The following is a 26,780-nucleotide window of genomic DNA, read 5'->3' on the forward strand; positions in this document are numbered from 1 at the left end:
CTATTGCTTATGCTTGGTAGGTCACCTGATGTAATTTTCTCTGATGGATCTCTGCCCTCACTGTAGTGTCCTGGAGAGCTGCACTGCAGATGCCTATTCATGCTGCACTTGACGGAGAGCTAAGTGAATAGAGGCACGCTACCCAAAAAAGCAATTTCTAATGGCTTTGCATTAATATTCCTTTCTGTCTTTTTGGAGAGTTCTAGGGGTAAAAATATCATTAAGTCTGGAATCTGTTACCTATTAAGTAGTTGTTACCTTACAGGCACGTCAGTGTTGGTGTAAGGTACTGTGATGCAATGCATTTTGCAAAATAATGTCATCTCGCTACTGGAAATCGGACTAAGATAATATACATCACCCTTTGTAGGCCAGTGGCTATGTGTCAATGGCAACAGCTTTTGTTCAGTGACCTGGAACCTGATTTGTAAATGCATTTGTCTGGTTTTATGTTCGTGTGCATCCTTTGTGTTCTTAGTATACTAGTGCTCATGCGAACATATTTCATGAAGCAAGCACCTTGATTAGATTTGGGCTTCTTTAAATATTTCACTTTATCTATCCTAAGTTGCTTCTTCCAGATAACTTCATTTTATTGCTTGTCCAGTATAAAAAACTTGCCAAGTGCCTCACACTCCAGTGCTGTGACACCAAATTACTACAGCTGAACTCTCCCACAGAAACATTTGTGTGCAGTCTTATTTTTATGCACGTTTTAAAATTTCATTGTGTTCTAAATACACTGTTGAGTGACAACTAGAGTTGATTTAGTAAAGATGTAATGGAAAAATACAGGTGCTGGAAGTAACATTTATAATGGCTGGTACTGCAAAAAGAGCAAAACTCAGAGAGCCACCTTAGCTGGCTGGTTGCATTCTCCATTTTTCAATATATAAACATGAAGAAAATAAGGAAATGCAGGGCATAAATGCCTGACAGGTCTTCTAGGCAGCAGCTTTCAATTTGATTTCATGAAGAGTGATATGCAAATGATCATTACACAATGATTTTCAGTGAGAAGAGTGTCACCCTCATTGCACAGTGAAGGCTACAAAGATTACAACAACCACCTTGTGCCTTGGCCAATTTCCCTCTTCTTTTGGCTTGAAAGAGGTACAAATTCTAGATTAGAAATCTAATTCATTACATGATTTTGTGAGTTTTCTGTGATTTGTGTTCTATGGCTCATTCATGTTCTGTATATCACCAGAAGATTATCAATAGAGCCATTTCAAGAAGAAGAGCTGTAGACCCCTACGCACTTGTCAGATGGTGATGGAGCCTGTGGCAGGCAGAGATAGGAGTTGGCTCCAGTCCCCCCGCAGTGCCAGGCTGCAAGCACAGGGGCTGGGCACACACACAGCATTTTGGATGTGAAGTGGTCTGTGAATTACATTCAAAATGGTTGTTGTATGGTGCTTCAGCTGCGAAAGGGTTCTCTCTGTCTCTAGAGAGGGCACTGATAAAGAGAGAGCTTTTTTTTTTCCTGGTGAGGTCTGTAAGTGATATAAATACTGGTAAAATAATAAGTGATTCAAGGAATATATTAACTGCTCAGTCTAATAAGAATTACTTGGTGATTTGGTCACAATAAATACCATTCATTTTATTCCAGTGGTGTACAATTTAACATAACTGGAAAAAATATCCTGGTTAGACCTATACGTTGGGATACTACATCTTAAAAAATTAAGACTCTAAGAAAGATTATGAAGTCTTTGCAGTACAGAGAATACTTTCAATGTATGTTTCCAGCTCAGTTTTCAATCAGTAAAAGAGGCTAACACAAGTTTTAGTTGCACAGAAGGGGCAGTTCTCATGGCATCGGAAACACTGGGTGCACTGACAGTGTCCGGGCAACAAGAAACGTGTGAGTACAGGAGGCAGGTTAAAGAAGGGCCAGAGATATGTCCAAGAGCTGGAAATCAGGCCTTGCAATGTTCAGCTTTAGGTATTCAACACTATTGGTTAACAGTGGTTGAACGGATTTGGCTCTCTACTGTGTACAAATGCATCCATAGCAGAAATGTACCTGACAAGAGGAGTCATTTCATGCGGTCCATTGCCTGGAAGCTGTTGTTAAACAAATCCAACATTGAAATAAGAGGCATTTCCTAGCAATGAGGGTAATTAAACACCAGAACAACTTATTAAGAAGGGTGGTAAATGCACAATTACTTAGATTTGTCAGGACAAGGCTAGACCTCTGTTAGGAACAGAAACGATGATTCAGTTTGAACCTTTTTAGTTTCCTATACCTATAATCGTCTTTTCTGGTCTTGAAATCTTTGAATCTAAATTTCCTTGTCCAGCTCTTTCTGTAACAGGCCATGAGGAAAGCAGGGCTGCTTGCACCTTAGCCACTTAGTACAATACATACAGTTTGGAATAAAATCTTAGTTAACTGATAATTAACTGATCGTATCTTGGGCTTTGGCCAGCCATATGCTGGTGTCAGGAAGGATTTATTTTCTCCACCCACGCACAGGCGATTGGTTAGATCCCTGATGGATCCTTTTTCATCTTCCAGTCTTGAGCCGCAGACATGATCCTAGACAGAGAGGGCTGCTGCTCCGGGCTGGCTCTGGGATGTGCCTTCCTCAGGCGCTTGCTTGTGCGTCTTGCTGACACTCCCCAAATCAAATCCATATGCAACAGTTTGAGAACTTGGGTAGGAATTATTTCTGAGGGCAGATTAAGAGGGATCATGGGGTTTTTCTGCCTCTTACGTAGCATAAGACATGCCTGGGATATCTTACAGCACTTGAGATCACCCCTGTGCCTAACCAATTCAGTGCCTTTGACTCAGTTGTTGCTGGTGCCAGGGTTTCTCCTGCTCAGTTTGTAGGGTGCACAACTCAGTCTTTTGAGGACTGAGAAATTTGAGTGTAAGAGAAACCCAGAAACTATCTGGATGAAATTCTATGTCCTGCAGAATGGAAGAACTGAAACTAGAGAAATGGATAATGATTCTTGAATTTAACCTTCACAAAAAACATTGTTATTGATCAACTAGTGTAACGATGACCATCCCGTAATACCTTAGTTACTTAACCAAGTTCTTATATGGACAAAATGATAAAAGCAGAAACAAAACCAATGTACCCTTTTTTCTAAAGCTGTTTTCCATGGTCTGAGCCAAGAGGTCAGTCTCGCTGGTGAATGTAAACACGTTAGAGCTGCGCCTGCGCAAAGAGCCTGTGTTGACTCCTTGGGATCCAATCAGACATAAAACCCGGACACTACTCTCAAGTGAGGTTACAAAAAGTTGGGGAAGCTCTGGTCTGGTTGGCGCTCTGCTTTCTAGATTGTAGACTCTGCCTTCCTTCCTTCTGCAGACTACAAATCTTCATCTCCACACAAATCCCTCAGAGCTGTTAGATTTTTCCTTACAACCTGAAAACAAGCATCCAACTTGCTCTCCTATATGGAAAATTGTGTGTTTCCCAAATCAGTCCCAGCTGGCTTGCTGGGACTTCCTTTGCTGTCAGGAAGTTTTTAATTGGCATGCACTGAAAATCTGGGGCCTGTCACACTCAGTGCCCATACTCAGTTTTAGCCCCTTTTTTTTGTTGTTGTTTTCAGCAAGAGCTGAGAACACTGACATTCACCCAGCGTGTTTCCTCTGTACTGAATTCCTCTACGTTGAATGACTAACAAGAGACCAAGGAACACTGTGAAGATATCTTTTCATTGCTTGTGCTCAGATTTTCCATTCATTGCCAAGACACAGCATCCATTTCCAGCAGTAAATGTCATGCACACAATAGCTCTGCTGTCGGTGTGAAAACCTAGCTTAACTAGAAGAGGAGGCATAAAAGATCAGATCACATCCTCTGTGTGCAAAACTGTACGATCCAGAACAAGTCTCATACAGGCAGTTCAAAATAGATTAATTAGCGTTGTATCCTAAGGCTTCATTGTCTGCCTGCATCACATGTATTTTTTTTATTTGAACTGTCTTAACATGTCTAGGCACTAAAAGTGATTATGATCCTTACTTGACCAAAAGAAGGCAGCATTTGAAAGAAGATTTCCAGACTAGAGACTTGACTACGTATAAGTCTTCACATGGGTGAACTGTGGTTGAGTGAACACAAGGACATAGTGGGGCTGCTTGTCCTTACCCGTCTTGGAGCAGACAATATTCCAGATGCCACGTTTAAGCAAGGTGGGCTGTGGCTTTATCTCACCATTTGCATGCGAGGGGCTGCAAATGAAGATCGTACGGGACAACAGAAAGTAGAGCCAGCCAAGTCCCACTAGAGAAAGTGTTTGAGGTCAGTCACTGAACCAGGAGCGGGACGCAGAGCAAAATCTGAATCTTCTGCCTTGTAGTTTGACCTTCACTGCATAGTACGCAAATTGACTTAAAAACTGTGTAAATGCCTTAGTGCAGAAGTGAATCATGTATGAGAATATTTCTCCAGCTTTATATAGTCTGATTTGAAAAATAATATAGCATGTAATGAATAAATGATATGCCCTGGCATTTGGTGGTGTTTGTGAGATATAAGTCTATTTCTAGTGCAGTGTAGGCTTAAATAGCCGAGTGGTGTTTATAGGAGATAGGCTGCTGCATTCCTTTACAGTTTGCTAATATGCACTAGTCTACTGAACTACGCCAGCCCTGCACTGGATAAACACGTGGGACTCTGTTCATCCATAGGATGATGTGAATAAACCATTGTGCCTTCACGGGAGATCTGTGCATGCATCATGTCTTAAATTATGAAAAAAAGAAAACAGAATTTAACCTAATTGACTGTGTTCGTTGGATACAGTCCCAGGCTCTGTATATGCCTTAGTTTACCTGCTTGTAGCTTGGAATAAAAATAATCTATGGCTGGAAGATCTTTGTGATGGACACTAAAATTCCATCAAGATGGTTGTGAAGTTTACTTTATTCTTGTAAAACTCTTCAGGATCTTTGTTTTAAATGTGCTTAAACCAGAAATGCTATCTACTATGAGTTTATTTTGTTGCTGTTTAATGCTTTCAATGTTGCATCATCACATTAAGAGATACATAAACGAAGCCATGACATTTTGACTGGATTATTGTAGAAGACGTTCTGTACAGTTCTTCAGCTGGAGAACAGAAGCATCGGTTCTCTTTGTATTGGCAAGTATATTAGAGAGATGGGGATACATAGCTGTGTAGCGTCACCACAAAGTAGAATAGGAAGGGAAAAATCATTTTTTATGGCTGGATTGACATTCAGTCAGTGGAAAAAAAATAAAGCTAAGACAATAGGGCAAATGTTCATGATTGTTCCTCTTCAAGATAATTTTGACTTGTTACAAAGTGACTCTAAATCCAAATTTACAGTGGTTGTCTTTCTCTGCAGTGACCTGAAAACAATGTCTGAACTTTTCTAGATGCAGCATTAGAAGTATCAGACTTTATTCAGAATCCTGCCTTCAGTCTCCAAAAATTCAAATCCCATCCATCTTAGAAAGGTGCTGAGCCAAAGTCCCTGATCCTTTCTTGGATCTTGCTTGGGTAGCAGCTAAGGGAAAAGCTTCATCCAGTTCTGCTCATGCAGCTCCCTCTTATCTCGTTCCCACTCTTTCACTGAGAACCATTTCAGCTGAGATTATGGCTGTGATCAGTTAATTAAGCCAATGTGGAACAGTTTAGACAGAAGCATGCAGAGAGCCAAGGCATGATTTTCACTTGTAGAATCTAGATCTTTAGAAGGAAAACATAAACATGTGGAACTATCTAGCCACCTGGAAATAAATAGTATGTATGGTGCTTGAATGCTGTTTAACTCCAGAGGGGGTCTCTGTGACTGGAACTGCAAAGCTCTGGAAGTGGCTTTCCTAATGGGGACAAGGACAGGTCATGAACGAGGTAACTGAAGTAGCTGCTTGAATGGTTATATTAATGCCCAGAAGGAAATGTCCATTACTTTTTTTTTTCCGGGGCTTTCTATTGTATCTTTCTCCTTTAACAACAATCCCTGTATACGAGGAAGGGCATTTTGGGGGAGGGAAATAATTCTTTCAGCAACGTCCTTTTGCTTTCAGACTAGCTGAGATTGTTTTCGTCTTTCTTAGAAACCCTGATGAGCCAGTGAGCAGCGTCGGCTGCTTGGTTGGAATTTCTCTTTGTGTGTTTACTGTGACCAAAAAGGTCTCAGCTCGTAAGCAAACTGCAAAGCATTGAGCAAGGATGTGTTTTGAAAGACAAGAACAGCTGAGCGTTTCTGGAGGCTGTGCAGTTTGCTGATTATTGTGGTCTCCAGGCTGATTTTGCTTACAGTTACATGTGTGGGATTTGTCTGCATATCCAGTGTTATAAATTATTCCAAACAGGAATTGGTATAAAGCTACTCCACAAACTACCCTTTCTCTCTATCCAAAATAAAAGAATTTTTCTCCAAATCTGCATGTTGTCAGAGATGTCTATTCATGCTCTCTCCTTTCCTTCCTTTCTCTTCCTTCCCTCCTTGCTTCTTTTTTTTTTTTCTTTTTCTTTTTCTTTTTCTTTTTCTTTTTCTTTTTCTTTTTCTTTTTCTTTTTCTTTTTCTTTTTCTTTTTCTTTTTCTTTTTCTTTTTCTTTTTCTTTTTCTTTTTCTTTTTCTTTTTCTTTTTCTTTTTCTTTTTCTTTTTCTTTTTCTTTTTCTTTTTCTTTTTCTTTTTCTTTTTCTTTTTCTTTTTCTTTTTCTTTTTCTTTTTCTTTTTCTTTCTTTTTCTTTTTCTTTTTCTTTCTTTTTCTTTTTCTTTTTCTTTTTCTTTTTCTTTTTCTTTTTCTTTTTCTTTCTCCTTTCTCCTTTCTCCTTTCTCCTTTCTCCTTTCTCCTTTTTCTTTTTCTTTTTTTCTTTTTCTTTTTTTTTCTTTTTTTCTTTTTCCTTTTTTTCTTTTTCCTTTTTTTTCTTTTTCTTTTTTTCTCCTCTTCCTCTTCCTCTCTTTTTTTTTTTCTTTCTTTTTCTTGTTCTACTTCTTTCTTTCTCTTTCACTTCCATTTTCTGTTTCTTTCTGTTTCTTTCTGAAGTGACGACATTCTTTTGGAGGGAACAAATAACCTTTATGCTTTGTTTATTGCTTTCTGAAACATTTTGTATGAAGAGAGCTCATGATGCGTATCTTGGAGGTGGTCCCTCTGACCCCTGTGAGCCTAGCAGTTTTCCTGGTTTTGGAACAGGATTGGGCCCCTCACATGGATTTCAGTACTGACTGCCCAGACTGCCTGAAAGCAAGCAAGAAGAGAAGGACTAATCAATCTACTTGTTTATTTTCCTAAAGCTTTTACCTCAAAAAAGCTTGCTCAGTTTCTGAACTGTTGACTTCATGAAGAGACCACGAAAATTCAAGAAACTGATACTAACAATCGTCTAAAAAGGCATTACTTGATAGTACTCATATATGTTTCTTTGTAGCATCCAGAAAATTATATTTGACTGTTGCTATTTGGTAAGAACCAGCAGTGCACGTCCTGCTGTTTGAGAGGCAAATGAAAATTCAGGGCCTCCTACCAGGAGCCTGTTTCTTATTTCTGAGAAGCTAACTATGCTTTAATTGTGGTTTAGAAGTTAATGTTATTTCAGAATTGTCTTCTTAATTCCCATAACTCCTATTCTGCAGATGTGGAAAATCGCCCTCTTTGCTATCTTGCCCGTGACTCTCTTCGTTACAATCTGCTAAGGGTCCAAAATCTCTTATGAACTGACTACGGACTTCAACTTGCTTTTCTTTTTCTGGGGAATAGGGTAGGGGGAACCATAGCAGGAAACAACCCATCTGTACTGCTACTGAACAACTTACCCTGCTGTAATAAAGAACTCCTTTCAGCATTATCAGCCAGGACTTCTGTTTAGGTCAGCCGAGAGGAATTGTAATTTCTTGGGTACATCTTATACCCTTCTCTTCTTCCCGAGGGAAAACATAGAGTTCATGAGGGAAGTCGATACTCCGCCGGGCAAGAAAAACACGTGGCATTTGAAAAATTAAAGCTGTCCTAGCCTCTTTTCTAATGTAACCGTTCTTTCTCTATTAGCCAACTGTGTATACCTAGCATGAAAGTGTTCATAACATAGTATTTAAAAGTGTTATGAAAACAGTCATTTTCTAAAAAGTGCTTTTGTTGTAAATTTTACCCATTCTTCACTACTTTTTCTGACAGCTGTGCACAGCGTAGTTAGTAATTGGATTGGTTTTGTTCTCCCTGTAAATATTTAAAAGTGTTTAGTTTAAGTGATAGACTTGAAACTGGTCAGTAATAACGGCATCACTGTTAGAACACAATACATTTTTAACAAAAACTCGGCTTACTAAACCATGAATAAACAGGTAATAAAGTACCTTTAGCAAAGCCCATAGGCAGGACTTACAACTGAAGGGCCCTGAGCTCTCTCCCCAGCTCCATGTGGGCTGTTGTGTGCCTGGCCTTTACGGTCTTTGAAATGGATGCAGCTGTACTCATTCAGCTCATTTGGAAATGGTGTCTGAAAGTGCAGGGCAGAATGAAAGAGCATGAGGGCCTGGACAGATGAATATTTTTTACCTGCTCTGTGAAATCCTCAGCACACACATGTACACACACGCACGTGTACACACACAAACACACTTCTTGTCATGAACATCTCTTATGAAGCATTAGCTGGTTTCTTCTGCAGGTACTAGTAACCCACTAAAGGAGTTGGCTTTTTATTTGCCGTAGCTGAAAAGGACCGAAGCGATTGGCAGTGCCTGCATCGAAGACAAAATATGACAAAAGGATTTGTGCTGTGCTTAATGATCTGGAGCAGACCTGCATCACACTCATTTCCCACCCAAAAGTGCTACTGTCCGACACTGTGACTTGTTTATAGGGACAGTTCTCTCTTTTCTGTGCTGAGACCTAAGCGGAATCAAGTCTGCCACTCTTCTGTTAAAACTAATCGTGTGACTGACTGTCAAATATCAGGAAATTATATGGAGCGAGTCTTGTACTTAAAAATAGAACCGACGAGGGAGGGGGAAGAGCACATTCGGAAATCTGGCTTTTTATTCTTTGCCAAACCGTCCCTCTCTCAGGCAGATTTTGCAAGAAGCTCACACCATATGGGAAGATGAGAGCTTGGGAAAACCTGACCCTGAGTTCCTTCAAAAATGTCGTCTTTCTGGGATGGTAAACAGTCTGATTAAATTGCAGAACTAATTGGATAATTTATTCTGTGGTCTAATGTGTTTATTCTTCCTTGCACATAATCAGTTGTGTTGGTACTGAGGTCCATTCAAGCAACAGGTTACTTTTCAAGTTTTTTCAAGTGAGCCGGAGACCCTGCAGATGCATCAGGCAGAGCTTCCCTGCAGACCAGAGCCAGGGGGACTCCAGGACTTTGTCTTCTTTGGCACTGAACTGGTAACTCTGGTCTCTGCCCTTTTTTTGGTAAATCAGGCCACAGTACTTCATGGAGCTTGTGAGTCCATATTGTGCTGCTCCATATGGACTTACCGTCATGCAGGGAGGACCCTGTACTGCAGCTGGGGGAATGTTTGCAGTCGCTGAGGTTCAGGGCAGTGAAAACCTGTATGGCAATCACTACTTGGAATGGGCAAAAGGATTTCTGTAGCTAGCTGTAGGTAAGGTTGATTGGGACTCTTTGCAGTACCATGCAGGAGAGTCCAGTTCAGTGACTGCTCACTGGTATTTTAAACGAATGAGTTTTTAGCAAACTAATCTCTAACCATGTGGTCCAGTTTGAGTCTCCGTATATAGTTCATGTAAAAATATACTTAAAAGTAATACAAAAGATTATGCTAAAAAAAAAAGAGGGAAAGTTAGGGACTTTACTAGATGAGGAAACAGTTCACAGCCTCTCAAACAACACGGTTGGACCTGCTTGATTCAATTTGGCTTACAAATTGACTTGCTAGCTCAGTGCAGCTACTGTATTTAATAACTCCTGTATTTTTTTCCAAGAAGAAACTAAACTGTGAACATTTTCTTCCCATCTGTGTTCATCCAGCCACACTTGAATTTGCAGTATATCATGTTTTGTTTGTCAGGGTGAGCTTCTAGAGGATTAGCCGGGAGGAACAAAATGTTGATCATTTGAATTCTGGAACTTCTTGGTGCTTCAGAACTGATCTGGAAATCTTGCAAGGGAAGGCCTTCTTCTGAACATTTAATGTGCCTCATGATGAAAATACACAATCTTTGGTAGTGATAATTTAATGCTTCTGTAGAGGCAGTTTCAGAAATTAAAGCACAATGCAGCAAATGCTGAATATAGACCTAAGTAAATGGTTGGTAGCTTTTCTTACTCTGTGCAAATGACTTTATGTTCAAATATATAAGCTCAAGGATAAATAACACTTATAGTATCACAGGAAATGTTATTGTTTGATTAAGTTCTGCTTTTAGAGTTTGCCACAGACTTCTAGGGTTTTAGATCTTTGCAATTATTTTAGAGGTCTGTTATATTCAACTTTCAGAGGTGATACATTATCTTCAAACATAGAAATGAAAGACAAGTAATATTTGCATGTCTTTAAAGATACTTATTACAATTGTCTGTTTCCTTTTCATTTCTTTCTTATTTTTCTACTCTATTTTTTAACTGTAGTGGCTGTGCTAAGTTAAGTTCCCGTCACGGTGACCACTGTGGGTGCATTCCAGCAGGGCCATGGTCATGACAGTCTCATGTAATGAAAGCTCACTAAGAACTAAATAATAAAGTATAGAGCATATTTTACAGTAATGTCCTGTATTAACCAACAAATTGGAATTATGATTCTACAATTTATTTTTAACAGATGTAACCACGTAACCTTATTTGAGACACTAGAATGGCAAATGGGTGCATTACCTGGTGCAATTCTTAAACCACAGGATTCCTAAAGTAGTGGGACGGTCCGGGAAATTTAAGCAGCAACACTTATGCTTTTATGCTTCTTTTAAAGCTTATGTACTTTAAAGCAACATGTTCATTTACAAGCTCAATTTCTTGTTGTTTTCTCCGTGACCAAAGATCAAGCTGCATGTTTACTACGTCGCTTCCGATACCAATTTTGTCACTCGAGCAATGCGTTATAAGTAGGATACTAGAGAAAGTGCTTGCAGCCAAGTCTGAGTCTCAAAGTTACTTTTAATAAACATTCTAGTCTGTGTTAATTTTAAATCAAAAGCAAAATAGTCTAAGGGTACTGCTGTGGAATCACAGTATATCATACACTAACCTTGAGGTTCCGTGGAGAAAATCTGATGGGCATCGTGGCCAGTGCAAATTAGCACAGTCCACTTCTGTGCATTTCAGTAATTTTCTACTTGTTTTGGTGACCTGGATTTGTCTAAAGAAGTGTATACTAATGTATAAATTTATCAGTTTAATGTCAGAACGCTATTAAAATAATGATGGATATGTGCACTGCTCAAGGAGTGGGCTGCTGCTGGGACATCTACAAGTGGTGTGCTGTGTGGGCTTACTAATGTCTTTTTAGACTGGATTTTCATTATAGTACATAGTACCAAATTATGCTAGAATCAGTGGCGGTGATCATTGCAGAATCAAAGACAACTTACAAAAAAAAAATGAGGTGGAGGGGAGCTTCACGAAGTTATCATATTTATAGTTAAAGCATGAAATAAATTTTTCCATCTGACTATTACATATGGGCATCTGACAACACTGAGCTGACTAAACTCAGCAGTGGCATGGTGCTTTCTTTCACTTTACTGAAATTTCATCCCTTTGCAGTAATACTGGGTTGGCTCAAACACAAGCGAGCAGATTTTTTTTGACTGGTCATGTTTGTAGGTTATATTTCTGACTCGGAGTAAACAAATCCTGTGTTTCGGGCTATAAGCAGACAGTGATGGGCATTTGGAAGAACTTTCCATTTGCAAGTACTCATATAATGTTGCACTGCTGGCTGGTTGTGCTCTAGGATGTTTGGCCTTCTGTTACAGCATCACCTGTAGTTTTTTAAGCTCTGTATTTCTCAAAAGTTAGAGAATTCAGTGGGGGTGTTTGTTGCACAAGGAAAGCGGGATTTATTCCTTCTGCACAGAGGTCGGGATGGGGCAGATAAACTCACTGCATGCTCTGATCCTTTCTTTGTTTCAGTGACTGAATACAAAGAGCATGTTCTCTGATTAACCTTTAAAGTAGGTAGGTTTTAAACAGATCAAGCTAAATGCTGTTTTCTGCTTCTAATATGGCAGTTATTTCACTTTTGTGGTGGAGGTTAATCTGCATAAAGCAGCTTAAAAAATCTGCAAGTCACTGAATAGCAATATCGTCCATTGCTTTATCCGCCTGCACTCATTTATCTATGTATAACATCAAGTCAAGCAAGACTGCCTTGAAGTAAAATGTCAACTGCAAAAGCTCAAACATTGCCAGTGGCAGTCGGATTGAAAACCTGCCCTGCAGCACTGCTGAAGCTTCTTAGGCTTCAGCATAAGCTAAAGCACAGAAAAGTAAATACAAAAAAATTTAGTATTTTGATCATTCTGAATTGAAAGGGTTTGGTATAGCCATTTTGAAACTGCGTCATGCCTGCCTGATCCCATGACTGGTAGTGCAGTTATCTCATGGCTACGTTTTCTTCATTTTGCTGGCCTTGCTCTCTGAAGAACACCAAAGAAATACCAAAGAATACCAAAGCATTTTTTGATTAACTGTTATCAGATACGTCTCTTGACTACAACAGGTCTCAAATATGACCTTCATTGGTTGCTCCAGCATCAGAACAGATGCAGAATATCACCAAGAGATCTCATTCCTCCCTCTAAAGTGGCTTTACAGCCTGTTATTTCTTTTTATCTTGGACCTACTGGAAAAAAAAAAAAAGGATGGGTGCTCCTAAAATCAGGCAGTGTGTTCTGAGAAGGTGACTAGGGTGGGCTCAGGAACAAGAGAACTGTAGAAACTGTAAAAAAGTCACGCAACAGGAGTAGGAGAAACATTTTTATTTATTTATTTATTTATTGAAATGTACTTTGTCTAAATGCTATGTCCTGAAGTTGGGTAAGGTAGTGAGTCCCACCAGGACAAGGGGAAGAGGCCGGCTGCTCCGGCACAGGCAGTCTGCTCTTGAACATGTTAGGAGCCAACCCTGGATGCTGCCAGGAAGCTGCTGAGGCCTGTAGGTTTTTAAATATTCTCTCCATCCCCTCCTAAGTTCCTTATATTTCCCTTTCTTGCCCAATGCCTTTTGGAGAGGAGGCGATGGAGGTGAGGAATAACAGAACTAAAAAATTTCCCCGTGAGAAGAACACATCTGGGAAATTCCTGGTTGTTTTTACACGTTACTGGTTAAATGCCACTGGATTCCACACCTGAGATGTGTTCTTCCTATGGTATCAGAGTTAATGACTGTGGGATTATTGTTTTAAATCTCTTAGATTTATTTTTAAATCATATGACCAAAAAAAAAAAAAAAGTCTTTGTCCTGCCCACCAGTAATGAATCATGTAAAATCCCCGAGTCCCAAGGGTTTTCTAGCAATGATGTAAACTAAAACGTTTTCAGGCTGAGATTCTCAGGTGAAAATCTGGTTCTGAAATGTTGAGAAGAATCTGAAATTTCAGGAGGCTTGTAATAAACCATAGCTATGGTAACATTAAGCTTCTTGGTTTTATTCTGTCTCGTGGTTTAAGCTGTTACTGAAAGTGCAGGGCTAAGCAGATTCAAAGCCGTATCAGTTTGTGTTCCTTTGTGGACGGCATGCTTTCTAATTTGCTCACAGGAAAAGGCAAAAAGAAAAGCGTCGCATACACCATGTTATTTCATGATGCCTGCTTTGCAGATTATCAGCTGACGCAGTTTATTGTTACTGCTATACAGTGCATGCAATGTACTTTTAGTGGAACATTTCAGTCTTTTATAGACCAACCTGCTCCTACCAGCAGGGTGCAATTTGTCAGGTAAGCTAAGCTGGTGTTAGCTACAGTCCCACCCCATGCAGTTTCACATCTCGCTTTGTAACACACGTAGCTGCTTTTTGGCAAAGCAAGGCTTCTTGCCTTCTAAGGCTTCTTAAAGGTTGCTTAGACTTTGCCAGGACACAGTGTTCAACCGAAAAAGTAGTGGGTGGAGGAAAATGGTTTCTATACTTAGTGAAATAACTCAATAGCTGAAAACTTGTGATTTTAATTTCCAAGTCATTTACGAGGTATGTTTGCAGGAATGCTGCTGTTGATTTTTGATAGAATGCATACATCTTTGATGTCTTAATTAGTGGAAATAGTCTGCATCTTCTTGGAACAACGTTTAGCTATTTAGTATTAGGGTTTTCTTAAAATAATCTTTTAATTCTCTTTTAATTCTATTAAATGTGAAAGCAAGTGTGTAGTTTAAATATTGAATGCATTTCTGCCTTTAATCAAAGAAAAAGGCTGCTTTCAGAGGTTACGTTTCAGCTTAATTCCATTTAGAGCATTATGTTTTTATTCAGGGGAGGAAAAAAAAAGAAGATACGTGATTTCTGAACGGAGAGGTAGATCACAAATCCTTGGGTAAGATGGGCTGTAATTGACATTAATGGGACAGCATCTGCTTAGTACCAACACTTAAGCTATTACTTTCCATTGTTGTTTTCCTTTGTTGACCCTGCCAAGAGGGTGGAGTCTGTGTCATGAGGAAAGAGGTGGGGAAAAGGCCTTTCAGACAATAGGAACTTGAGTCCATTCATTGTCTGGAGCACCACATTTCACAATAATTATACTGGGGTGCAGGCTGTTTCCACTTACTGCTGACTTACGTGCAAGGTTACGAGGTTTCCCTGGCACCACACTGCCACTTTCTATGAGTATCCTCAACTTTATACCCCTCTGGAGGGGGGCAGTGTTGGAACACAGATTTCCATGCTCCTAATTCTTACCAACCCGCGAGATTTAAAAGGTGATAAACTAGCCTGAGTGGTCTTAGTGTAAGCAGGCACCGCTAGGTGCCAAGGCACAAATGCAGGCACAGTGGACCAGAGCCAGCAGTACCCATCCGCTCTGCTCAGCTGGGCCACGTAGATGGAAGAACATGGACTTGTTACAAAGGGGGGCCCGGGATGTCCTCAAGGCCCCCTGCATTTCCAAGCTGAGATCTGTGTAAAGGAACTGCTTGCTTCAGCAGCAATAAATAGCACAAACTCATCTTTGCTGGAGGTCCAATCCAGCTAACACAGTGTTTTGTTTTTTTTTTAATAGGTTTTTGAGAATCTGAAACAGATTCTGCTCCCTATCTAGAACTGTGTGCTCAGGCAGACTGCAGATGTAAAATGTATCTGGGCAGTGAATACAGCATTAGCAAGCTAAGTTTATTCATAGAGTGAAGCTACTGCCTTCAGTTTGGCCCAGTTTCCAGGCAGATACACTGAGGCTATTTGCTTTACTACGTCCATTCAGTTGCTATAAAAATAACTTAAAATCCAATCAAAACAATGGCCGTGTCTGAGGTTCGGCTATCTGACTGCTTAGATTAAAGTACTTTTTTTTTTTTTTTTGGTCTGAGCAGTAACACTAAAAGCCCAGAAGGACCAGCTCACACACCCTGGAAGACACAAAGCTGCTGAGTCAACCTCCCCCTGCAAGCAGTGTGACGGAAATGATTCAGCCCAAACAACTGCTGGTGCTCTGCCACGCCGATCCCCTCCTTTCTCCCTGCTTTTTTTCCTCTGCAGCATTGTTCATGAGTAGACGAGAGACATATGAAACTGTAAAGCCTCCACGAAGGGCAGTGCCGAGACACATAACAGCACTGCAGTGACGTGTAGTAGGAGACGAAAGAACCATTACCACATGGTTTGTGGGCACGCAGCTTTCTGGTGTCATGATATGCCATGGGATTCTCGCAGCTGCGCTACAGGGCAGCATTACAGACACCACAGTTCTGCACTGATGGGGGAAGTTTTCTGCTCACTTGATCTTAGAAGCCTTCCCCTTCTTGATACTCAGCTTCCTCACAGATCCCTGTGCGCCCTTCTGAATATGCTAGCTACACAACACTCACCCAAGGTTTAGCAAACTCAACAAAACAGCATGCAACAAATGTTATACGCAGGCAGGCTCTTTAAAGAGGTCTTGGACTAAGCTGTGTACTCGTTCCTTGGTGCTGGGGGCATTGCAAGATAGACCAGCTTTTATTCCCCCTTCTTACATTCATGTTTACCTGCCGTGTTCTCGCTGACATTCTTCAGTATCGAAGCTGCCTTCGGGGCTGGCAGGCTGCACGTTTTCACTGGGATGTTTTCAGCGGCAACTTAGTCTCTCCCATTGCTATTTGTGGTGTCTTGAAAGTGCACCCAACCTTCTGGCACTCGGAGGACCTCTAGAATCATTCTGATGGTCCTGACGGGATCTTCTGGAGCAGGCAAGCATCGCTTCTAGTACATGTGGTTTTTTTATTCAGGATTTACTAACTTTTTGAAGCCTGTTTCTACAGCTTTACCTAGAAAAGTGATAGTTTTGCCCCCTAGGTACAATGAGCTGGTGAGGAGTGCACGCCATGTCAGGTCTTTGCTGAGAACGTAAGGACTTTTTGTGGATAAGAAGGAAGACAAAACAATATGCAAGCATTCCTACCTGCTCATTGCTGTGTTTCTGAGGCCTCTTTTTTACTGAGTACATTCTGAATACCTAGCTAGGCATAAATAAAATATGACTTGTGCTGAAATCTAACCTATAATTTCCCAAAGAGATAAAAGCTATTCTGTGATAATCAGCTACTATTAAAAATGCATTTGGTCAGCAGGAAGTATTTGAACACAGATTTCATTTATTGATTGCGTGCGTTCCCACATGAAGTGCTCCTGTTTCACCTCACCTCTCTACGCCTATGTCCATCGTACTTCGCAGTAAGAACTAAAGCCTTGTTTTCCTATCTTGGTAGTGGTGGGTTCTGTGATTTTGGGATGGTCACACTAAAGTTAGAAGCTATCTCGAGTATTTTCTCCTTCACTTTATGATGGGATGGGCAATGTGGATTGCTGGTAGGTTCAGAAGGTAGCTTCCAACGGGGACCGCTGGGCTCCAGTTGCAAACCAACAACAGTAACACGAACGCTGCTACTGCAGAATCCTCTCTCCAAGTATTTGGAGCGGGCTCAAAGCGGCTTGGGTTGGAAGCCTCTTACTGGTTTTGAATTATTGCTGACAGGAGTATTTTGTTTCCAGTCCTGTGGCTTAAACTTGATCGTGACAGAGTCCTGCGGTGGAATTGATCACTGAAGTGAAAGCTGCGCTCCTTCTTTCTTTTCACGTCTTAGGCAGACAAGAAAGCACCGGAGAATTGTGAATCCCCTCTGACCCCCAGCGAGTCCGCTTGAAGCGGAGTCACTCCGGAACGGGGCATTTCGGGGGTGGTCTCGGCCCCGGACCCCCTCGGGCATAGCAGGGGGAGGCCTGGCGGGGCGCCGGCCCCCTCCGGGCCTGCCTCGGCGGGGCAGTTCCCAAACGGCGGCAGCCGGCAGCGGGCACCGCCGCGCTCCGAGCCCCCCAACCGCCTGCGCGGGGCCTCAGCGGGGCCGGCCCCGGGCGAGGCGAGGCGAGGCGAGGCGAGGCGAGGCCCGTCCCCCGCAGCCCCCTCCCCGCGGCCGGCTCCCCCCGAGCCGCAGCCGCAGCCGCAGCCGCGGGGCTCCCGCCCCTGTCCCCGCCCCGCTCGCAGCTCCGGAGGGCCGGGAGGCGGCGGCGGGGCGGCAGCGCGGCTCGTGGCGGCGGCGGGGGGCGGCCAGCTCCCGCCGCCAGCAGCCCGGCACCATGGCTGCGGCGCCCCCGCGGCGGCGAGACCCCCGCTAACCCCGCTCCGGCTCCGGCTCCGTCCCCGTCCCCGCTCGGCGGCCGGCAGCATGTGGGGCGGGCTGCACCCGCAGCTCGGCGGCAGCCTGCGAGGCTACAGGGCCGGTAAGCGGCGGGGGGGCTCGGCGGGACCCCCCGGGACCCCTGGGGAAGGGACGGGACGGGACGGGACGTGGCGGTGGGGGCACCCCGCCGGGCTCCGCGCTAACGCCGCCGGGCTGCGGCCGCCTTCAGGGCCGCCCGGCGTGCTTGGAGGGGGGGGAGGGGGGGAAGCGTTTATATTTTTAAAATTTTTATTTGTTTTAATTTTTAAATCTGTGGCTAAACCTCATGGTGGGGCCGGGGGCCTGCCCGGGGCCGTGCTCCGCCGGGACTCGAGGCGCGGGGTAAAGCTGGCTTCGCCGACCTAATCCGCTTCCGTGGCTTGGCTTTTTTTTTTTTTTTTTGGCTTGTTTTGTTAATATACCCTTGGGCGGCGGATCTAAGCAGGCTTGCTTCCCTTCTTCTTTTTCTTTTTTTTTTTTTTTTTTTCTGTTTTGTTTTGTGTGACTTAGACCGCGAGCAATCCCCTCCACACCCGGGATTTGTTGAGCCCTGTTTTTTTCTGCGTCGCTTTTCTGTCCGCGTCCGGACTAAGGAGAGTCTGGTTCCCGCAGTCTGGCAGGGGGGAGCTTAAACTCAGTGTCTGGTTTAAATTCTGTTTAAATTCGGAATTAGGGAAGCCAGGCGGTCACCTCCAGCCGGGGGCCTCTCGGCCGGCGGGGCTGTCAGGGCTGGCATCTCCTCGGCAGCGAGAGGGCAAGCGGCTGCAGTGGCACGGCCATCGCTTCTGCATAGGCGAGCCGATGAGCAAAGTTTTTCTGGATGCCTTTTTTTCGGGATTTGGGAGTATTACGGGCTCGTTTCACCTAGCAGAGTTCCTGCGAATATTTTGTGATTTTTAACTCCTTGAAGTAATAGATCACAGTGAAGGTCTGTGGCTTGGCTGCACGGTTACAAGTGCAAAGTAGCGCTATTGGATTTGTTTTTTTCCCTTCAGAATTTCATGTTTTAATTCTGGAATCGCAAAATATGACTGCTTAATGCACACACGGTAGGTTGACGTATTTAAATGGAAGGATTGTTTTGGTTTCAGTTGACAGGGTTTTTCTTGCAAATACAAGAGCTGCTAAGACATTCTCAGCAGCTGCCTGAATCTCTGCAAATAGTCTAATGTTCGTTCCCTGTGATGTGAAAGAAGGCATTGTTCCTTTTTTCTTCACTACTATTATTAATTTCTATGTGTAACACATTTGCCCTGCTGAAGTGTGGATTTTTTTAACGCTTCCTGTAAAAGAATGAAGTTACATTATCTTCGTGTTGCAGCTTGCAGAGGCACTGGGTATTCTGAACTAGGTGCACAGATTTCAGTTACTTTGGTAGAAACTGCAGGAATTCGGTGTTTCAGTTCCTGATTATTTGTGTTCGGGGCAGGAACACTGGAAGGCTCCCCCACATGTGTGCACTGGTTGTTCCAGTCACTGGCTTCAGGCTGTTACAGAGGTTGTCGATGTTCATTTTTACATTTGCTTCAGAAAACTCTGGATTGGGCCATTCATTAGTTTGTCCTCCCTTGGTTTGTTTGGGGTCAAATAACGTGTTCTAGTACGGCAGTTCTGATCGGTAAGGAACTGGATGAATGTTTTCCTCCTGCTTGCTTGTTGGAATTTATTTCTCAGAAGTGGCTGTGATATTTGAGAACGCATCGTGCTTGTTGTTTTTCTTTACTCCCCATCCCTCCGTTCCTTCAATACCCAGAGTTAATGTGAAGTTCAAAATATATGTTTATACATGACTTTGGTAAAAGAAACAACGTAGCAAAACTGTTGTAGATAAACCTCTAATTTGAGATAAGAGAGGTTCATCAGAAAGCAAGTGCGTAAAGACGAAGTTTAACCTTGAAATACAATGTCTGCATTGGAGTTTCCAACACAGTAGTTCCTTCCTTCGTCAGTCTTGCGTTGAAATAGTTGACAAGCTGTTTTGTGAGGTTCTCTAACTCCTCTAAAGAAGTGGAAGTTAATTAGCTCCATGCAGGTATTGTAACGAAGGGGTAATGGCTGCTGAGATCCCATGCTATTATATTATTGACAGGTTAGGTTTATTTATTTATTCATATTTGGAGAGAAGCTATCTGTGGGAAAACTATATTGGTGACAGAACAGTAGTGTCCTACTAGGATGCAGGAGTTTAAGCATTTATTTTGAAAATGGAGGAATATTTCTTCTGACAGAATATGTTTAATTCTTTAACAGCAACTCTTTAATAGGGATTCTGATCATATTGTCTGTTAAATATTGGTGCAGGAGCATAACAACTAAGGACTATGTTTCCTTGTTAAACTGTGTTTATTACCGGAAAGCATTATATTTTGGTAGCTGTATGTTAGTCATCCATGGATATGGGTGTTTAGAAGTTCTGTTTTTGTTGAAAGTCTTACAATTCACTTAAAAAGCTAGGTGTAGGTGCCCACTGAAGAACTCTATAACTGTTTATATAGGGCAATTATCACATTTTCAGTAATAGATGCAAATTCATTCTGATTTTTCTTAAGATGTAGCAGGCAAGGTCACTTCTTGGACTATTTCGGTTTTGGCTTTCATTTTTATTCCCTCTTGTCATTCCCAGATTTTTCTTGCTTTTCAGTTTAATAGGAGCACACTCTCTGAAAAGATGTGCTGTCTTGTTCGCACATCTCCGAGATTTTTTTTAGGTAGGTGCTTGTTGTTTAAACAGCGCGTTTAACAACAAATTCTGCTGCCTATGCAAAATAGATTCGCTCTTAACACTTTCAGTACCTGTCCTGAAAAATGAAATTCCTATTTTTGGAACGTATACGATTGACTCTAGTTTTCCAGTCTTCTTGTAAACGTTTAATTGTTCATGAAAACCCTGCAGCATAGTTTATCCCTCTATAAAGGCAACAGCTACCCGCTGTGCTGCAGGAGTTTGAATAACTGTGGTGAAGGACACGCAGGGCTTCAAGCCCTCTGCTTACTCATCGACACCGTCCTTTGAAGTGTGCAGTTGGTTCCGAAGTTGTTTAAGACTGTGAAAGTGTTCATCTGGACGCGGCGTTTCTCTGGGGGCGGCAGCCGGTCGGTCAGGCTGCGCGTGTTCAACAGATGCCAGTGGAAAGTGGAATCCGTCCACTTTCGAAGGAAAAAAACAAATGCTCGCTGCTTTCATTAAACTGTACTGCCTCCACTCAGACTTCCTTCTGCCGACCGGTACCGCCAGCAGCTGACCACCAAAATTTGGTGGTAAGCGCTGGTTAGGTGACAGAAGTGAGGGGTGGCCAAGTGCGTGAAGCAAGGCGCTCCGAAGGACGCGACTGGCACCATAAAAGCAGCCACGTGGTGCCCTCTGCTCCTCGGGCCCTGGCCACAGGGCTTGTCCCTACGGCACTCCCAGAGGTCTGCCTCAGTGGGCTTGGCAGGGGTGAGCCTGACCCCCGTGTGACACGCTGCTTAATGATGTCACAACCAAAATGAAGGTCACGGCACGTTGTGAGGCCACGGGGCGCTGCCTCCTGGGCACCATGGGGTTCACAGGCAGCTTCGCAACAGAGCAGTGGGAAGGGGGGGGCTCCTCTAACTTGGGCTGGGTCAGGGGGGCAGAAATCCCATGGCTTCCTTTCTGTAAAGGGTTTCACTGGTATGTTGGAAACCTGTGGCTGAAGAAGTGGCAGTGCTTGGGACGTCCGAGAAGGCAGGCTTATCTTGGCAGGCTGGGCACGGCGGTAAATGGTGAGTTAGCATCACCAAGGCGGGCTTGGGGTTGTTTACCAGTTACAAATGTACGCATATGCATAAGTATATAGCGTGTTGTAAAATTGATTTCCTGAGCTTAGAAGTCTAGTGCTAATCTACTGCTAAAAATCTACGAGATCTAGTGTTAGAAATCTAGTGTTAAAAATCTACAAGCCTGGCTGGTAGAATGGCCTTTGCTATCTTGCACGGGCTGTGTGGATGTGAAATGACATCCCGCCTTCGAGTGGTGGTGGTGAACAAACAGGCGTTAGTTACATCCCTTCAGAACAATGCGTTTTGTCCCTCCCTCCAGGCAATTCGCTTTTATGGACCTAGCATCAGCTCTTTTAACGTGTACAAAACACAAATGTCTCAATTGCCCAGCTGCAAAGACAGCAATAGATTTTCAAACTGTAAAGATGTAAGATTATATTATTACGTATTATATGCTAGTTCTTAGGGGTTAGCAAGACTTCTCATCTCTCGTCTGTTAAACGTTTACTGAAAAATCAGCTTGTGGTTTCACACCACAAAAGGACAATTTTGTCCTTTTAAAACTTCCTTTTAAAGGAAGTAGTAATTCGTCTAATGATTTTGAGAAGAATGCATTAATTTTAAACAGTTGTGCGGAGTAAGCGCCTAGTAAAAGGCAGCCAGAGCCATCATGTCTGTGCTGGGGGTGGAGGTGAAGGAAGTGCTAGCTGGATAAGAGCACCTGCAGTTTCTCCACTGAACACCCAGGATTTATGTCTGCCTAATTAATATTACTTGTTACAGTTACGTGCTAAGGCTTTAGCAGCAGGCATTTAAGGACAGTTAAAAGACCCATGCCTCTCAAAGTATGGACAAGTTGCCAAATGCAGTGATGATATGCAGTGGTAAGAAGAGTTGAAAGCCTCCTGTGACTTGAGGTTGTATCAGGAGATGATCATCTGCCCTTGCTGGAAGCAAACATAGCCTGCTTGCTGTAGGCAGGTTGGTTAAGGGAAGGAGCACGTCTACAGCACTACCCCCGCTACCAACTGCTCTGCCTTGCGTATTCTTGGGGTGCCTGTTTTTATCGTGTGACTTGCCCGTGGCTCAATAGTAAGAGAGTTCAAGTAATCCAACTCCTGTGCTAGTTGCTTTTTGGCTGAAAAAGTGCTGACATGGTTGTAGTTGTCAGTTGTTTGTCAGATGCCCAAATGTGCCCTGAAACTGTACACCGACAATGAAACAGTCTCATTGTGGCCGTAATTAGCTTTAAGACATGTTCAGTGCATTTGCTACGTGGTTCAAAAAGCGCCCTCCTAATTGACTTTGGGGGGATCGGCCTTGTCTGGCCGCCAGGCTCCCACCCGGCCGCCCCCCGCTGACAGGGCCGGGGTGCAAACATGGACCAGCTCGCGGGCCTAGGTGGGGACGAGGGGATCCCTCTCCACCAGCCCGGGCAAAACAGGCTGTGTGCGGGCAGGTGGATTTAATTTACTGACAATTAAAGTACACTTCTGTAGTGAGAAACAAAGACAAAAAAAGCACACGCAAAGAACACCATGACAAAAACCACTCTCCTCCCCCACCCGCCTTCTCCCAGGCTCGGTTTCGCTCCGGACACCCCCCTGTCTACCCCGGTCAGCACAGGGGGGTCTGGGCACAGGGGCTTGTGGTCAGTCCATTCCAGTTGGTCTCTGCCGCTCCTTCCTCCTCTCACTCCTCCCCTGTTCCAGTGTGGGCCCCCCCCATGGGCTGCAGTCCTTCGGTAGAGCCTGCTCCAGCACCGTCCTCCCTGTCAGCTGCCCTGCGGGTTTCTGCTCTGGTGCAGTGACACCTCGGTGTCTGTGGGGCTGTTTCTTGCTCGTTGCTCCTGGGCAGTGCTTTTAGGCCTTTCCTTGCGTGTCCTTCCAGAGGTGCCACCAGCTGTCTGGCATGGGACAGCTGCTGGCCTCTCCTCAGGCCCCCGCTGCCAGCACCTTGACACCCACACCTCGTACAGCTTGGGGAGAGGAGAGCCCTCCTGAGTCCCTTTTGGTACACCCAGAATAATGCTGTATGCAGCCCTGAAGTTTGTTCCTGCCGGCGCTAAGGGAGGGTGTTGGAAGGAACGCTGAAGTCTGCGAAAATTTTGGGTTCTGTCCTAGCCTCCCACGTGGGAGTTTCTTGCTGCGTGGGGGAAGCCGAGGAGATGCACAGTGCATGGGAGCCTGCAGACCAGCTGCAGAGGCCCGGGGGTGGATGGCTAGAGAAGACGTAATAGGGAATAATTTGTGTAAGTATATTCACAAGTACGCCTAGGCTTGTATTAGTCCTGACTTTTCCCTCGTTCCCCCTGAAACTGCTGACTGTGGTGGAATTACTGCTGTTCTCTCGGGCAGCGTGCTCCACGACATCTGGCGCTGGTGCCCGGCTCGAGCGTCCCGTTGCCTGCCCAGCTGTGCACAGTGACCTGTTTCTGCACGGCCGGCCTTGCTGTGAGTGGCACTGCCTCCTTCTGTTCCCATTCCCCGGTGACCTTTGCTGTTTCTTGAGAATCGGACGGCCACTGTGAAAGGAGGCAGTAACTCAAATAAAAGGGGAAGGGCAAGTGCCGAGAAAGTCTTTTTGTTTAGTTTCAAGGTATAATAGTTGGTGAAATTTGGAAGATGTGGCAGAGAGACACCTTCTTTGCCTGAGGTGGTGTACGTGAGTGAATTGCAGGGCGTGATTTCATTTTACAGCTAAAATGATCTGCTGGGTAGCTGTTCCTACCCTTCTCAAGGGGCCAGCCCTGGCACGCAGTCAACCTTATGGCAAGCTCATCTGAGGATCTGGACCAAGGATACTAATGGTAAATAAACGATAAAGGAGGGATTTACAGTTGCCTGACCCCAAGGTGAGCCACTGCAGCAGAAGCCGTCTGTGCTGCTCTCAGGCGCGTGCAGAAAACCTGGTGTCAAATGGGCTGGCTCTTAAGTCAGCTAACAGATAGTGGAAAAATCTCCCAGTGCAGCCTTGCTTGGCCACGGCGGTACTGCTGATGACATCAGGAAGTATATACTTAATCCTCAGACTTACCGTGAAGGCCAAGGAAGATTAAGGGAGAGGATCAGGAAAAAGTGACATTGATTATACTGGACATTGTAGCTTCAGCCCTTTAGTGGAGTTGCATTCAGGTTGAAGCTGGCCCGGGATAGTGGGTGATGACTGAGGAGGTGGTAGGAGACCGTCTGTCTTGCTGAGGAAGCACAGTGCAAGTAGTGTCAAGGAAGACTCATGCTGCCTCTTTATGGATTAAAATACCTGAAATGGGCTTTCAGCAAATGATGCTTTTCAGACTTTCAACTTCCTAATATGTTAAGAGACTCATGGTGTAGTATTCAGGCAGGAAACATTCTTGAATCGTCCTGGAGTCAGATCTGAGATTCCTTATAAGGTATCCGTATGTTTTTAATGTCTGCTTTATTCCTTTTGTAGCATAGTTTCCAGATGGTGTGGAAAGCTGCAACTTTTTCAAGGTTTCAGAATATATAAGGCTTTTTTTATTTTAAGTCTGTATTTCTTTAAAAGATGGTATCTTCTCTCCTGAGTGCCCACTCTACAGCAAAACTATTTGTTCATAATTTTGAACCTTTAGAGACAATCTTATATTTGAGAATTAATGCATGTGAAAATGCTTTGTAGAAAAGCTCGGTAACTTGTATTGATCAAAGGCTGGAAGTGGGGGTACAGTGACCTAACTAGAAACGCTAAAATGCACCGACAATACCATTACTTAAAACTTTATCAATTCTGCTAAAGACTGTGGAAAACACAGCTAACAGTTGCAATTTTAATATCTTCCTGTTCACTTCATCATACTAAATGCCACATTGATTGAGCAGGGGCTCATGTGTGGTCAGTAGAATGATTGTAATGAATGGTTTTACATCAAAAGTGATTGTAGCTGTGAAGATGGAAACACATAAATTACTGGTTTTGGCTGGAAATATCCTAATAAGTACTACTAAGTCATATAGACTATGATAATTATTTTTTTTAAACTACTGTGTTTTCTTTTTAAATTCCATATTCTCTCTCCTTGCTTATATATTGAATAGGCATAAGTGGAAGGAAGAATTTTTAACAGGGAAACTGGATGTTGTACCTCGTGACCGAAGCACTGAAAGCGACTACAATCAGTCTCCTAATGACTTGCATGAAGTCAGAATTTCACCCTTTTAACACAGATGTAGGAACTCCCTTACATGTTGTGCATGCTTCTATAAGTGTGTACTGAAAACATAGCCTGAAGGCGCTGTCTGTCTCTGGCACATCCATATTAAAGTGGATTCTACTGTGTGTATAATGCACATTAGACCTCTTTGAAGAAAGATGGGAAAATGCTATCATTGCTGTGATTAGCAAACTGGTTCAGTGAAATGGTTTTATTTTTGGTCTCTGTCTTTACCAGTTATTTTAGTGTTGTGGATATCTTTAGATCTGATTTCAAGGAGAAGAGAGAAATTACACTTCTTTCTGAAAAAAAAAAGAAACTGTTAGACTATTTTATTTGATCCATTTTGCTAAGTGTGGGAACTGCATAAAATCATTTAAGTTTTTTTTGACTTGTTGTAGCAGCTGTGATTACTTCACTTTTCCCCATGCATAGAGGAGATGGAATTAGCTCTTTAAACAGAGTGAGGACAAAGGTAATTCTGGAAGAAAAATGTTGGAACGGCAGAGAACTCAGAGAAAAACGTAACGATTATGGTTTTGAATTCCAATATAGCTAAACTCCAAGAGAGGCTTAAACACAGATGATAATTTGCGATCATTGGCTGCTTTATTTTATTTTTTTTTGATAGAAAGAAGATTTAGCTGCTCACCTACAGCGCACACAGCCTTTTAACAGACTCCAGGAACTGACTGCATGTCCTGAGGTTTAGCTGTTTGTATTAACTTTAAGCATAACAATGTGTTCATTTTGCTAGACATTCCCCTCTTCGTATTGCGACAAACTTAGCAGATATAAAAGGTAGGCTAGCAATTACCACGTGGAAGTGAATGGAGGCTAAGAACATCATTTCGTGTTTCTGTGGGGTGAATAGTGCATTGAGTCCAAAGACAAAGAGGCAAGCCAGCATAGCAGGCATGAGGTAATATATGTGGTCCGTGTGCCAAGCTGGAAATAAGAAACATCTGCAGTTTGTATTTTGAAGTCCTGTTTTATGCAAATGGGCTCTATCTGGAAGAGGAGAACTCGCAGGGGTGCTATCAACAGTTGGGCTGAATTCCTGGTCTTGCCCCTGTCAGTGATGAAATGGAAGCAAAC

At 43.2% G+C, this 26,780-nt stretch overlaps 1 protein-coding gene across 3 annotated transcripts in view; it reads left to right on the plus strand.

Moving 5' to 3' along the window:
• The window catches only part of CEP85L (centrosomal protein 85 like), a 147,520-nt gene that overhangs the window by 15,810 nt on the left and 104,930 nt on the right, over positions 1-26,780 (plus strand). The window contains exon 1 of one of the 3 annotated variants that reach the window (XM_048065551.2): positions 17,258-17,828. The exons of 1 other annotated variant lie outside the window; for it this stretch is intronic. In XM_048065551.2, the coding sequence (XP_047921508.1) occupies positions 17,774-17,828 (55 nt within the window). In that variant the 5' untranslated portion in view covers positions 17,258-17,773. Of the gene's footprint in view, positions 1-17,257; positions 17,829-21,288; positions 21,512-26,780 lie in introns of those variants that run through there. One more of the 3 variants, XM_048065549.2, reaches the window with a different exon arrangement.

This window comes from Anser cygnoides, chromosome 3 (genome assembly GCF_040182565.1).
Source record: "Anser cygnoides isolate HZ-2024a breed goose chromosome 3, Taihu_goose_T2T_genome, whole genome shotgun sequence".
NCBI classification, from domain to species: domain Eukaryota; kingdom Metazoa; phylum Chordata; class Aves; order Anseriformes; family Anatidae; genus Anser; species Anser cygnoides.